Consider the following 14694-nt stretch of genomic DNA (forward strand, 5'->3'; position numbering starts at 1 on the left):
TAACAGTGTGGCAACCCAGTAGTTAGCATTACTTCGAATTCGTACAATCCGAGGGTCATGTTGTAGGTAGTGCAGCAAGAAGGCGCTCATGTGTCTTGTGCATGGTTTGTTGGTGGCAGAGAGGTGAGAATCGTGCCTCCTTCCTCTGCCCTCTCCCCCCAACCTCGCACAACCGAAAATGTGAGCAAGCTCTCACTCATCTGCTGAGTCTTCCATGCCCATCGCAAGTTCGTCCTCCATTTCTTCATGGGCTCCTGCACCTTCCTCAACAATTTTTGCTGATACTATGCGCCCTTGTTAATCCCTATCGACCACCATGACTGCCGCCTAGGTGCCGCTCAACGTATGGACCTTGTACATCTTATTATCCCTTCTGCATATGACTCCTCCTGTACTTCCTCCCCTTCCTCTTGGACCAACACCTGACTCCGAATAATGCTTACAGTATGCTCCATCTTGTAGATGACCAGAATTGTCACGCTGAGAATGGCATCGCTAGTGCTAAACATCTTCGTCGACATTTGTAAACTGTGTAGCAGGGTGCATAGGTCCTTGATCTGACACCACTCCAGCAGCGTGATCCGCACCACCTCTGGATCAAGTTAGCCCAGGGTATACATCATACCGTATTTCAGCAGGGCTCTGCGGTGCTGCCACAGACGCTGCAACATGTGCAGATTCCAATTCCTGCATGTTGGAACATCGCATTTCCGGCGTTTAACCGCCAGACCCTAAGACTTCAGGAGCGATGAAAGTTGTTGAGCTGCTGGGTGCGAAGGATGAAAGTGAGCACATAGCAGCGTGCCCGCTGCACAAGGCCATGTAGGCCGGGATGGTATTTTAAAAATTGTTGGAGAATCAGATTCAACACGTGAGCCATACAAGGCACGTGTGTCACATTGCCCTGACGAAGGGCCGCAGACAGGTTTGCATCATTGCCGCACACGGCTGTTAAGTCACCAACATAGTCCACTCAATCAATTTGTGCTCCGGTCGCCAGGTGACAACGTGTTCCTTTCGTGCATAGTGCTGATGATGGGAAAGGAGTCGATGCCTGCGGCGCAGGTGGACGCAGGTTATGGTCACCCACTGGGTTGTGTTACCTTGACAGATACAGAACCACAGGCTGAATGTAGGTGGTGGATATCTCACAGATGAAGTACCATCATTCAGCTACAACCAATGGGAAGACACCACACCCTTTTTTAGCCCCCTCCTGTCTGCAGACCACTGCCAGACAAAGCTATGAACCTTTTAGTACTGTTACCCCCAGTTCAGTTTTATGAGTTTGTGTGCTTGTTACCTGACTACTTTTCCTGCTTGCTGTTTATGTACCTCGTTGGCCGATCCGCAACCTCTGCTTGTTTTCTGATTAAGTCCTGGCCATCCCATTCTGTTCCTCTTCCTCAATTAATGTTTTTGACCCTGCATGACTACTATTCTCTGGAACTGCAGCCTTCCACAGGTATAGATCAACTTGGGCCCTGTGTATTTCCAAATCACTGTATAGGGGTTAAAGGGTTTCTGGGTGTCCAGCTTGGTGAGTGGCTTGCCTCTAGCCTATCCTTTACAGCCCATCTGAGTGTGTCGATCCAGGCAGGCGTTACACCGTGCCCTCTGCAGAAGGCCATGTAGGCCGGGATAGTGTTTTAAAAATTGCTGGACAACTAGGTTCAACACGTGAGCCATACAAGGCACGTGTGTCACACTGCCCTGAAGAAGGGTCGCAGACTGGTTTGCATCATTGTCGCACCCGACCTTCCCTGACTGCTGGTTGAGTGGAGACAACCATTGATGAAACTCTGTCTCACTCTCCAGAGCTAACCGTCCACAATTCCTCAGCGGTGTCTCACATTTCCCCTACATTTCAAAGTAAACATTTGACCGCCTGATGGCCTTGAGCTCTGCTGCCAGCATAGTAAGGAGGTGTGTGGGATTCCTTGGGCGCAGTTACAAGGAAGGGTGGACTGACCACACAGGGTTTGGGCCGAGGTGGAGGACCCACACGAGGTTGAGGAGGCAGAAGCAGTGGAGGAACTTGTGCATACAGAGGAAGGATTGACACACAAGTCGTGGGGACGGCAAGACTTGTACAGCAAACCCTTCTCCATCTCTCACCATAGTTACCCAGTGCCCAGTCAGCAAGATGTAACTCCCCTGTCCATGCTTACTGGTCCAAGTATCTGTGGTGAAATGCACCCTGTCACACACAGAGTTTCTCAAGGAATTGGTGAGGTTGTGTGCAACCTACTGTGGTAGCGCGGGCACGCCTTTCTTGGAGAAGGAGTGACGACTGGCCATCGTCTCTTGGGGCACTGCAATGGGCATAAGGTCTCGAAAATCCTCGGTCTCAAAAGGGTGTAAAGGCAGCCTTTCTGTTGCCAACAAGTTGCAGATGAGGAAACTCAACCTCTTAGGCATGTCATGCCCTTCGAAAATCATGTAAAACACAGCGAGGGGACTCCAACCACAGTCTCCCTCGTTGCCACTAATTGGGCCACACACACCCCACTTGACTGGCATCAGTTGACCCCCCTTTTGAAAAAGAAAAAGATGCTTTGCATGAAGCACTCTCAAAAATACGCGTGCCTTTCCCGTCCCCTGGCTGACCCAGGGGAAGAAAAGTCCTCTGAGAGCCATGACTTGTTCATCTTGGTTCTTTTAGAAACACAGCGAGGGGACTCCAACCACAGTCTCCCTCGTTGCCACTAATTGGGCCACACACAGCCCACTTGACTGGCATCAGTTGACCCCCCTTTTGAAAAAGAAAAAGATGCTTTGCATAAAGCACTCTCAAAAATACGCGTGCCTTTCCCGTCCCTTGGCTGACCCAGGGCAAGAAAAGTCCTCTGAGCGCCATGTCCACATTGTCAGTGGACAGACACGTGTGCTCATCTGCCAGCAGACCCCCAGCAGCACTGAAGACCGGTTCCGAGAGAACGCTGGCTGCAGGACACGACAAGATCCCCAAGGCGTACGTGGCAATCTCAGGCAATTTATCCAGATTGGAAGCCTAAAATGAGCAGGGCTCAAGTTGCACAGTAATGGCATCAATGTTTCCTTGCATATACTCATATATCTGTGTGTCCTCCTCTTTTTCCTTGTCCAGCTCTTTTGTTTTCGCATGAGTATATGTCCTTGTCACTTTTCCATGTGTTTGTGTTGTATTGTGAGTTGTTTGTCACCTTTTGGACACCTTTGAGGGTGTTTTCTAGGTGTTTTTATGTGTTTGTGAATGCCTGCCATTGTTTCCTATGCAGTTCGAGTTCGGTTTGTCGAACGTTCGACGAACCGAACTCGAACGGGAGCTCCGTTCGGCGAACCGACCTCGAGCCGAACCGCGACCGGTTCGCTCATCTCTAGTTATGGTACAATAGGTGAGGACAGAGCTGGTTGCGCAGTGGTGTACTGGACTGAGGGCTATTGTAGGTTGTAGGCTTGGTGGAAGAGGTGGGTCTTCAGGTTCCTCTTGAAGCTTTCCACGGTAGGGGAGAGTCTGATGTGCTGAGGTAGAGCGTTCCAGAGTATGGGGGAGGCACGGGAGAAATCTTGTACGCGATTGTGGGAAGAGGAGAAAAGAGAGGAGTAGAGAAAAAGATCTTGTGAGGATCTGAGGTTGCGTGAAGTAGCAAAAACCTGCTGACAGATTCCCTTTACGTGTCAATAATAAACTTTAATTTCTTATAATGGCATTGCTTTCATCTTTATTTGCTGGGTCTTGTTCTTTGCTGTAGGATTCTATATATATTTAAATACTCAATTTATATCTAGTCCTATTTTGGTTCATTCTTATTACTTGCATCTAGTGAACAACAATTATAGCAGATATTTCTAAAAGCGGAGTAATGGTTTTCTTCACTAAAACAACTATTTTATAGCAATTGTTTAACCCCTTTGTGACCATTAATACGCCTTTATATTGCCGGACATTTAAAGGGCCTTACTTCTCTGACTGTAAAAAGGCAGCACTAAGGAATAAGTAAATAGCACCCTCCGATGGGCATCAATGCAACTGGTGTCAGCAGTACATTACAGCTGGCATGTTGCTGAATGATCACTGATCGGTTTTAGCAAGGATTGTGGCAATTTAACCCCCAGGTGCCTCTGTCAATCGTGACAGCGGCATCTAGAACATTAATAGAAGAAAGCAGCTTCCTTTTTAACCTCATCATCATAGCAAAGTCCCAATAGTTGCTGTGATTCTGCTATAAGTGTTAGGGCTAGGACACATTGTGAGTAAAACGGACTAAGTGTCATGCGATTAAAAAAAAAAAAAAATTTCATTCCACTTGAACCCATGTTACTCTATAGGGCTGCTCTAGTCTGCAATTTTTTTCTCAGCCCTAATTTGACCAAGAAAACAATTGCAGCATGCGGCGGGTGGAATCTGATCAGTTTTCACTTGCACTCATGCAAGTCCATCGGTGCAAAAGAAACATCGCACTGCACTCGGATGACACCGGAGTGCAGTGCGATAATTTCATCAACTGATAATGGAGGAGATGGGGAGATTAAGCTTTCCTTTGATCGCAGGATCGCATCACAGTATCACGACACTCTGCTTATACTCGTAGTAGAGTGAGAGTCGGGGATCGGTAGCATATCGCATCTGATGCTAAATGCTCATGTGGGTAATCCACAAAAGAAGAAAAAGTAGCTCCACTCCAAGATTCATGAAAAGGATCTATTAATATAAAGAGGTGTGAATTAAAAAGTCAGTGGCAGAGCTGGGTGTGAGCTCCACCAGGACTACGGCCGTTTTGCGCTAACCATGCGCTTCTACGGGTCCATGGACAGAAATAAAATAAACATTGTGTATGACACAACCTGTGTAATTGCATTAATTTTCTGGGAGAAATACTTAATTTTCTGGAACAATTTAAAAGGTGCCAACACTTCTGGCCAAGACTATATAAAATATCAAACATAGCATGTCGCCCCCTGCGAGTCTCCACCGCTGCTCCAGTGTCTGCATTGACAGTGGTGATGTCATGACAACACCTCTAACAATGTAAACAGGAAGAACCAATGAGCTCAGTGATTGGCTGCAGCAGTGATGTGCGCGCTAATCATGATGCTACCGTTACAGCTAATATACAGGCCAGAGCAGCAGCGGAGAGTCAGCGCTAAGTCTACAGAGGGCAGGTGCCTGCTCTATTAATGTATATGAATAAATGTATTTGGGGCCCACTTTTGCTAAAGTGGAAGACCCATTTGAGGCATGTCAGTGTCAAGTTAAAGAATCAATGTGCTCTTTGCTTTCATTGTCTGCTGAACTCACCCCGCAATTAATCTACTATAAGGCCCTTGGTCAACGGCCAGTCACCAAGACCAAAAACAGATTATATCAGGGCAGTGATTATGCTGCCCAACAGAAAGAGACTCAGGGAGCTTGGATGGACAGTGATGGTGTAAGCCGGCAGAGGAGGAGACCTTTACTAAATAACAAGCTCAGTGGTGAGAGCACGGCTCAGCCAAGAAGCGGGAACCATCCCCTCCACCATCAGAACATTTGGCACAACACTGTGGTCAGGTAAGTTTGTAACATCCCAGAATTTGGAAGTTTTTTCTTATATTATGACCAGAAAAATGTAAAAACACACCAAAAATATGTATGTAATCTTGCATTCTACTACCAGTAGCTTTTTGTGCTGCAGCTAGAGACGTCATTGCGGAGGTCAGTGATTAGCTGCAGTGGTTATGTGGGTAAACAAGATATGAGCAGCAAAGAAAGACAGGATGGAAGTAGTTGGGGATTAAGTAGGGAAAGAAATATTTGTTTTTCATTTTAAAATATTTAACTTGAAGGAGCAACAATATTAGGTAGATGATATCTGTTAAACAAATAGCTACGTGAATGCAAAGATAATGTTTTCCAGTAAACCATTGTCTAGAGCGTAACATTGCATCCAACAGTTGATTTTTTCTGTTAGTGCATACTAGTGCATTCAGGGAAAATCCCTTTTTAAGGCCATATGATGGTCTCTGAACAGCCTTATAGGCTTATATGAAGCTATTGATTTTGAGTAAGGAGACCCGCTGATGGTCCAGACATTAGGATCTATACTTGGACCGTGGATATCTGACATATGAAATCGGTCTTAGCATTAAAACTAATGTGATCCATATAGGCCGTCTCTCTGCATCTAGAGACTGGTGATAGTATCTGGGCCAGATTCTCTCTTTGCCATCTGAGACTGCTCACATTAAACACAATTCCCTTTCCTTTGCTGCTGAAAGGGTTAACATCAGTTTTACTTTCCAACAGCTTCTGACTCCATGCCTCAGGTACTTCCCGTTGGTGAACACTCTCTTCCTCTATATATTATCACATCTACTAGTAGAGGGGGCTGGTTATTTTGATTCATTCTGAAACTATGCCTTGAGGTGGAAGGCGCTCGTGGAGACCTTTTTGTGGGAAGCAGTGGAAGCTGCAGTTTTGGTGTCTGACTGCAGCCGTGAAGCTGGGCTTTTGCCTTTGTTTTTTCCTCTGTCTGTCATACCTTCCCCTCTTGTTGCATTAGTGCAGGGGTGGGACTAGCAATCCTTACCTGCCAGCTCACTAGCCAGGGTTATTGCAGGGCTTCATAGGATTTCAGGTCTTCTGCTCGACGACAGGTGTGGAACCTGTATAGGGTTTGCTAGGAGTGCAGTGTGCAGCTGAAGGTGGTGTCCCATCACCTCCATCCCTAGCAACCAGGGCCTACCATTGTTAAAGTGTCCCTAGTGTACCCATTGTTTGTAGTGGTAAAACCCGTTTGTTGTGTGCCACGGACGTTCCCTTAGTCAGTGTGTGACTATATTTATATAACAATATGAACACATATCGATTGTTAGGTCCTAAATTGAGACTTAAAAAAATAAAAGTAATAGTCATGCACTGTACCTTTTAGAAAAAACTCATTCAATTTCTTTTTGTATATTTTGTAGTCCGTATCCAAAAACACACAGAAGATTATGCGATCTATCTGCAAAAGAAAAAAGAAGGGGTAGAAAATGTTAGGAATCAATGGTAATACTTTAGTAATTATTTCCAATAGACATAATCACCTTAACCTGACATTCCAGATTATTTCACTTCTCTTACAAATAACCAGTTGTATAGTCAGGGGAGAATTAAATGAAATAAATAATCCTTCCCTGACATTTCCTTAAATAATCTTCTATACGAGTTCCTGCAAGGCAAGCAATTCTCATCTCATATATAATTATTTGCACAATACTAATCATGGAAACGCAGGAAGAGGATGTTATATGTTTCCCTGATAAATGCACAGAACGCAAATACAATAAATTATTCATGCAAATGTAGTAAGCAAATTTAAAACATTTTGTTAATTTATGGGGTATTATTTTTAAATTCCCGCCAGTGCATTAGATAGTCATCCAGCACAAATGAAAATATGGAAATTCATTTAGAGAAAAGCGAGTCCTGAGACTCAGAACTCATTAGATACTTGGAGAATAAGCAATTCAATATATAGCATCATATTTATCAAATTATTAATTTTAACATCTTCTCTTTTTAATATATCTAAATAGATTTTAGCTATATTTCACTAATTCACCAGCAGGGACTTCTAGAAATATGCTCCCAATAGTCCCTACACGTGAATCATCTGTACAGTGCTTCACCACAGTTTTAATGTAGGCTGTATTTTTACATTATTTATATTTTAACTTTTCTACCTTTATTACTCACCTATCTATAAACCAAGCTCATTGTATTATAGCCATAAAAAAATATCCACTTCCATTAGAGAACCAATCGTCACCTGAAGGCTTTACTATTTCATCAGTATGGACAACTGCTCTGACGGAATAGTAATGGCCTCTCAATGGCTGCCACCTGCACATGACACAAGTCATGTCTTTCAGGTTCAGCGGCTTCCACGGAGCTGGAGGTGAGCAAGGTCTATATTTCCTTTAGCTAGGGTCCTGAATTGAGAAGACTGAGGTTGTCAAGTAAGTAGTGGAAACCCTTTTAACTCTTAAAAAGAATCAACAACCAGGGCCACACTAACCCACAAAATATTTAGCGAGAAATACTGGATCTGCTCCTATCCTTTTTATATAGTGATAGCAGATGAAGTTCAGAGTATCCGGCTTAGGCCGAACTCTAGTTAAAAGGTCAGAACAGAACTCTGACTTAACCCATATTTGACCCTGTAGGGACCCGAACATCTGTGCTGTAAAATGGCTATAAAATAGTCATAGTAAGCATTATTGGGTTGCAAAAGGAAGTAAAAAGTGAGCAACTGGCTTCCAAACAAATGTGAATTGGGAATCAATTAAAAAAAAAATGACTTTGGCTCTCACCTATTTTTGATAACCAGTGCAAGCAAAGCAGTCATCTGCTGCCTGGTATTATCAGGCTGGGAAGGCTCATGGTTATTTGGGCCCTCCCAGCAGCCCACAGCTGCCTCATTAGATGTGCCAATTCTGGCACTTTGCCCAGTTTTTCCCTATTGCCCTGGTGTTGTGGCAGTCGGGGTAATACTTTTGGGGTTGATGTCAGCTGTGAAGTGACAGCGAAGATCATGTCCAGCAGTTAGTGATGGAGAGGAGTAATCCGATAAGTATAAAAGTTAAAAACACACACATACAGGAAAAAAAGTTTATTTGAATAAGCACTCCTCCACATTCCCTCGTTCACCAATTTACTGAATTAACAAAATCATTGACCACATTTTATTAGTATATGAATGTTACCTGAACTCCAAACATGGACTTTTTTAAAGTCAGTGTTCGAGTCTGAGAAACTGACACCCGGTGACCAGTACCAACCCTAAATTGTACAGTTCAGGTTCGCTCACCCTCACTCCAAACAAGTCATTTGAGAGCAATAAATTTGATATTATTTAATCAGATTGTACATCTGCTGTCCCTATGATAAAATGGTAGCGGCAGTCCAACATTTTTCGTTACATATCTTCCACAATTGGGGGCTCCCTTTGCTTACCAAGGACCCAGCTAAGATGGCTGCAAATGAAGTGATTGTACAACCAATCGCTACTTACTACCCTATGAGGCTTTCTGGCCCATTGTAGCTTTTGGGAGTAGAGGACCAAAGAATACTCCAGTGAGATGAAGCTTACTCAGACTAATAACATTTGGAAAAGACTTTGAGGGTTATCAGTATTTTACATCTGTCCAGGCATGGGAACAGCTTGTAATTGGGGGTGTCGTATGTTGCACCCCTACCAATCTGATATTGATAACCTATCCTAATATTTAAGTAGTGGACAACTCCTTTAACTTCTGCTTTTTCTTCTGTGGATTCTCCGAGGATAAAAGTATGACCAAAGTTAGAAGAGTATCCTCAGGATTTATTTGCAGTCTGGAATCATAGAGACATACAGGTCTGCATAGAAGTGGCATGCAAACAAATATTTGGGTCAGTAAAAATTTGAAGAACAGCACTCCGAATAGAACTTTAGCAAACATTTTGAAAATGCATGTAGTATGCAAATTAAAGCAATATTTAAACCGTTGATTGGTCAAGAGGCATCACATGGTCAGGGCCATGACTTAAGTACTGCTGAATTATATAGATATTTTTTTTAGATTCTCTTTAAGGGTGCGGTGAATTTTTAATTTTCCATTTTATATCGAATTTTCCCTTTAAATTGTTTTTAAGCAAATTCTAGGATTTGTTGGTTTCTAAAACGAATCTGACACTAGATATCTAATTACCGATACCACATGGTGTTTAGTATACATAAATCTGTGTGCCTTTTGCTGCCTATGATTAGGATCCTTCAATTGAACACAGTAACTTAAATGCATTGTGATTTCTTATAAACAATATTTAAATGGAGAATTCAATAGCGCTGGGCTTGACATGTTATGACGGAGAAAACCATCAACAAGGATGCAAAGTGTTTCTGAAAACATTTGCTTTGCTAATATATCCATCAAGAACAAAAGAATTCATTTTTTGCCAGGCATTCAGACTTGATAGTTTTCCCCCATCAATCTTCTTCATTATTAAGCCCTTGTCCCTGGAAGAAGGATACACAGTGATACGTTTGAAATATTTGAAAATGACCTCCATTTTTCACAGTTAGTAGTAATGTGACAGCTGACATAGCTAGGATAATCCTATATTCAGCAAAATATTCCAACATCTATACGATTGTGGCAATTTTCTTTTGTATTTTGGTTATAAATGACAAATCTAAATGATAATTATCAAAGCTACAGCCTGATTACAGTTTATATAATAAATGAATTTGGGCACTTGTATCGCTCGGGGTCAGATATGTAAATATGAGGATTTCTTAGGGCCGTTTCACACTTGCGTTGTTTTGACGGAAATGGAATCCGTCACATATGCAGTACAGTACATTTATTTACAGTTGAAGCGCGACACCATGCAGGTTGTGTGTTTCATGCAGTACCCGCATGTGTCCACATGATGTTGCGCTTCTACTGTAAATAAATGAACTGTACTGTATGTGTGACGGAACCCGTTTCCGTCAAAACAACGCAAGTGTGAAACGGCCCTTAGGCTTATCCGTAAGGCCTTGAGGTTCTGGTTGCCATAAGTGGTGTCATTGCTGGTTTTATTGACCAGGGGTGAAACTTCAGTTCACTGCTCCAGATCTATACTATATGTAATGGTCTAGTCCTGACATACTGGAATCCCTAGGACACTTGACGCCCAGGTGACATGCCTCTTCTAGCTCCTCCGATACTGGAAAGTCACTTGGACTAGATAAGGGTATGTTGATGAAAGGCTACAGGAGAAAACACATTTTTACAATAGGTGAAGAAAAGTCTAACTATAACTCAGGGGCAGACATATAAATGGTGCAGCTGCACAGGGGCCCAAGAGGTAACGGGCCCATTTCTACCTCCAAAACAGGTGGAATTGTGAATTTTGATAAGTTATTGGACTGGAATGTGCTCATATACTGTTCTTGCGCAAGGGCTCTTTTCAGACTGTGTCCACCACTGACTCAGGTCTTTACCAGAGAACAAAATTCCAGAAAGTTACAAAACGCATTATCAGGCTGGATATGCTACCCACAGACTTCAAGACATTGCCTCTCATCATCTTGTTAGGATATGCCACCAAGATCTGATTGGCAACAGTCCAAAAACATCATGACACTTTGGTTCCAATATATTTTGAATGACATTTCGTACACCGCTTAACGAATTAAGTGCATCTCATCAGTGGCGTGCACCTTTAAACACCTCGGCAGAAAGTTCAGAGCCTTGAGTAACATTTCTGGTTTAACAAATGCCACCACTTTTGATGAATTTGTCAGATGGGTGTAGCCAAGTCCCATCCTGGCTCCTCCCAATTTCCATCCATTTTGGCAGAGCTGCCCAAAACTGGTGTGAAACTACCAAAAGTTGCATACATTTTTTTGCAACTCTGTGTTTTGCAAAGATTTTACATTTTTTCAATGTTATAACGTTAGAATTGTGGCCCTAATTTCCCATAAAGCTTGGAGTTCTTCAAAAGCCACATGATTGGTGCAATATAACCAAAAGACAAGCAAATTTTTTTGTTTTGCTTTGTTAGGGTAAGGGCATTAATGCGAGTCAGTCACATTACACTTGGCTCTCGCTCTGCTGGAGTGTAAGCCGAGTGAGTGTCATGCGATTGTCATGCCACTGTGATGCGATCCTGTGATCACAGCACAGCTGCGGAGGGGAGGGCGCACGCTGCAGAGAAGAGGGAGGAATTTATCTCCCTATCTCCTCCATTGTCAGCTGATGCGATTTTTGCACTTCTCTCACATTACACCAGTGTAATGAGAGTGCAAGGCGATATTTCTCTCGCACCCAGAGACTTGTATGGGTGCTAGTGAAAATGAATAGGATTGCACACACAGCATGCTGCAATTGTTTTCTCGGTCCAATTAGGACTGAGAAAAAAAAGCACTCATGGGAGCGGCCCCATAAGAGTAACATGCGTGCAGGTGGAATGAAATTTTTTTTATTCGTGTTTCTCCGTGTTTCTCGCCGTGTGTGCTTGCACCTTAACGGGAGACTCGACAGAGGCCTCTACATAATGTTAGGAATTGCGATTTTCCGTTTTGCTTAAAATTGACCACAGCTGCAGCAGATATCAACTGATTGTGGGTGGAACCTGAAGACGTACCTCTTCCAACAAGCCTACAATCTGCAGTAATACTCAGTCCATTGTACCACCGCACAACCAGCTGTATCGTCACCTTTGTTTCCTCATCCATCCCCATCAGTCCACTCTACCGCTGCACCATCTCTGCCCTCATCTGCTATATCTTCACCTATCACTTGTAGACTGTGAGCCCTCGTGGGCAGGGTCTTATCTCCTCCTGTACCAGTCTGTGTGCCTTGTATTGATCATGGTTATTGTACTTGTTTATATTATGTATAACAGTTTCACATGTAAAAGTGCCATGAAATTAATGGTACTATAATAATAATAATCTATATAATTGCCCTATTCTGTCTGTCCTGCTCCAAAATTATGTCGTTACAGTGACAACCATCTCATTGGCTGCTCGCTTCGGCTCCGCCCCCCACACGGATTGGCCGCTCAGCCAGGCTCTGCCCCCCACACGGATTGGCCACTCGCCCCGGCCCCACCTCCATCACGTATTGGACGCTTGCCCTGGCCCCACCCCTGCACGCATTCCACGAACCCACACGGAGCCCCGACTCCCAGGTGACTGCTGCACCCCCGGAAGCCCACACCGGCAAGACAAAGTGGAGAAAAGCCGGATGTGTGAAACCACTAGCTTACCCCGGCTTCCGACACACGTGTGCCGGAGCCGGTGTAGGCTGGTAACCATGGTACACATCGGCTAACTATAGAAACCGCTTTCCTTAGTTACCCGATGTGTAACATGGTTACTAGCTTACCCCGGCACACGTCAGCACTGTCGCTTTGAATAGTTACTTACCTTTTCTCCACTTTGTCGGATCCGGCGTGCTCCCGTGCACTGTGTACACTACAGAGGCCGCGCGACAAGCTCCGATCACGTGTTGTCATGTGACCAAAGCACGTGAGCAGGAAGTTGCGGCGTGGCCACAGTACTGTACACTGTGTATGGCTGCTTTCAGATGTCCGTGTTTAATCAGGTACCAGGCACACGCATGGTTATGGTCATACGTGTGATATCCGTGTTTGCATGCGTGTGACAGGTACCGGAGAAAACACGGGTCTGTGAAATAAAAATATTTTTCATATTTACCTGCTTTCTCCGGCTCTGCTGCCTCCCGCTCCTGACCGCCTATCAACACACACACACTGAGCACATACACATACACACACACTGAGCACATATACACACATAGCAGACACACATGGATACACCGTGCGCATACACACATAGCGCACATGCATGTATACACACATAGCGTACATGCATGTACACACACACACTGAGCACACACACACTGAGCCCACACACATAGCAGACACACATGGATACACAGCGCGCATACACACATAGCGCACATGCATGTACACACACACACTGAGCACATATACACACTGAGCACATATACACATGAGCACACACACACACACACACTGAGCACAAACACACATAGCAGACAGACACACACACACACACACATAGCAGACACAAATGGATACACCGAGCACATACACACATAGCGCACATGCATGTATATACACACACACACACACTGAGCACATATACACACATAGCAGACACACATGGATACACTGAGCGCATACACACACAGCGCACATGTATACACGCACATACACACATAGCAGACACACATGGATACACTGAGCGCATACACACACAGCGCACATATATACACACACACACACACTGAGCACATATACTCACATAGCAGACACACATGGATACACCGAGCGCATACACACATAGTGCACATGCATACACACACACACACACACACACACACTGCTGTATACTCACCCAGCAATGCGGTCCCCGGCACTGAAGTCCCCAGTGCTGTTCCCGCTTCCAGCTCCACAGGGCACTGAATATTCAGCGAGTATAATGAGCGCGATAAGGAGCGGGAGGCAGCAGAGAAGTAAATATAGAAATTATTTTTATTAAAAAGACCCATATTTTCTCCGGTATGTTTTTCACTGATGTCAAACGGATCACATCAGTGTGCGATCCGTGTGACATCCGTGCTGCCGGAGATGCCTGCATGTGTGTGTGCGGGGTCATGAAAAGTCACACGGTCCATGTGCAAACACGGACGTGTGAGGCACATCATAGAATAACATGGGTATGTGTGATATCCGTGTTGAAAACGGATGTCACACGTACCTAAAACACGGACGTCTGAAACCAGCCAAAGGCAGCGCGCCGGATCCGACAAAGTGTAGAAAAGCCGGATGTGTGAAACCACTAGCTTACCCCGGCTCCCAACATACATGTGCCGGAGACGGCGTAGACTTGTAACCATGGTACACATCGGGTAACTATAGAAACCACTTTGCTTAGTTACCCGATGTGTACCATGGTTACTAGCTTACCCCGGCTCCCTGCCCATTCAGATCGTTGGTCTTTCACTGTCAAACACGCCGACACATGCTGCACAGCAGGAGACCAACGAGCAAAACATTAACCATCATTATTCAAGACTTACTGATTATATTATTATTCAATCTGCTAACCTACATACACATTCTAGACTACCCGATACGTTAGAATCAGGCCACCTTCTAGTAAT

The 14694-nt window shown here is 44.3% G+C and overlaps 1 protein-coding gene across 2 annotated transcripts in view; it reads right to left on the reverse strand.

The window, feature by feature from the left end:
- MACROD2 (mono-ADP ribosylhydrolase 2) overlaps nucleotides 1-14694 on the reverse strand; it is a 2939506-nt gene that overhangs the window by 233133 nt on the left and 2691679 nt on the right. For both annotated transcript variants that reach the window (XM_075338062.1, XM_075338061.1), the window contains exon 9: nucleotides 6887-6968. In XM_075338062.1, coding sequence (XP_075194177.1) covers nucleotides 6887-6968 — 82 coding nt within the window. The remainder of the gene's footprint in view (nucleotides 1-6886; nucleotides 6969-14694) is intronic.

Source organism: Anomaloglossus baeobatrachus, chromosome 3, assembly GCF_048569485.1.
Source record: "Anomaloglossus baeobatrachus isolate aAnoBae1 chromosome 3, aAnoBae1.hap1, whole genome shotgun sequence".
Taxonomy (NCBI): Eukaryota; Metazoa; Chordata; class Amphibia; order Anura; family Aromobatidae; genus Anomaloglossus; species Anomaloglossus baeobatrachus.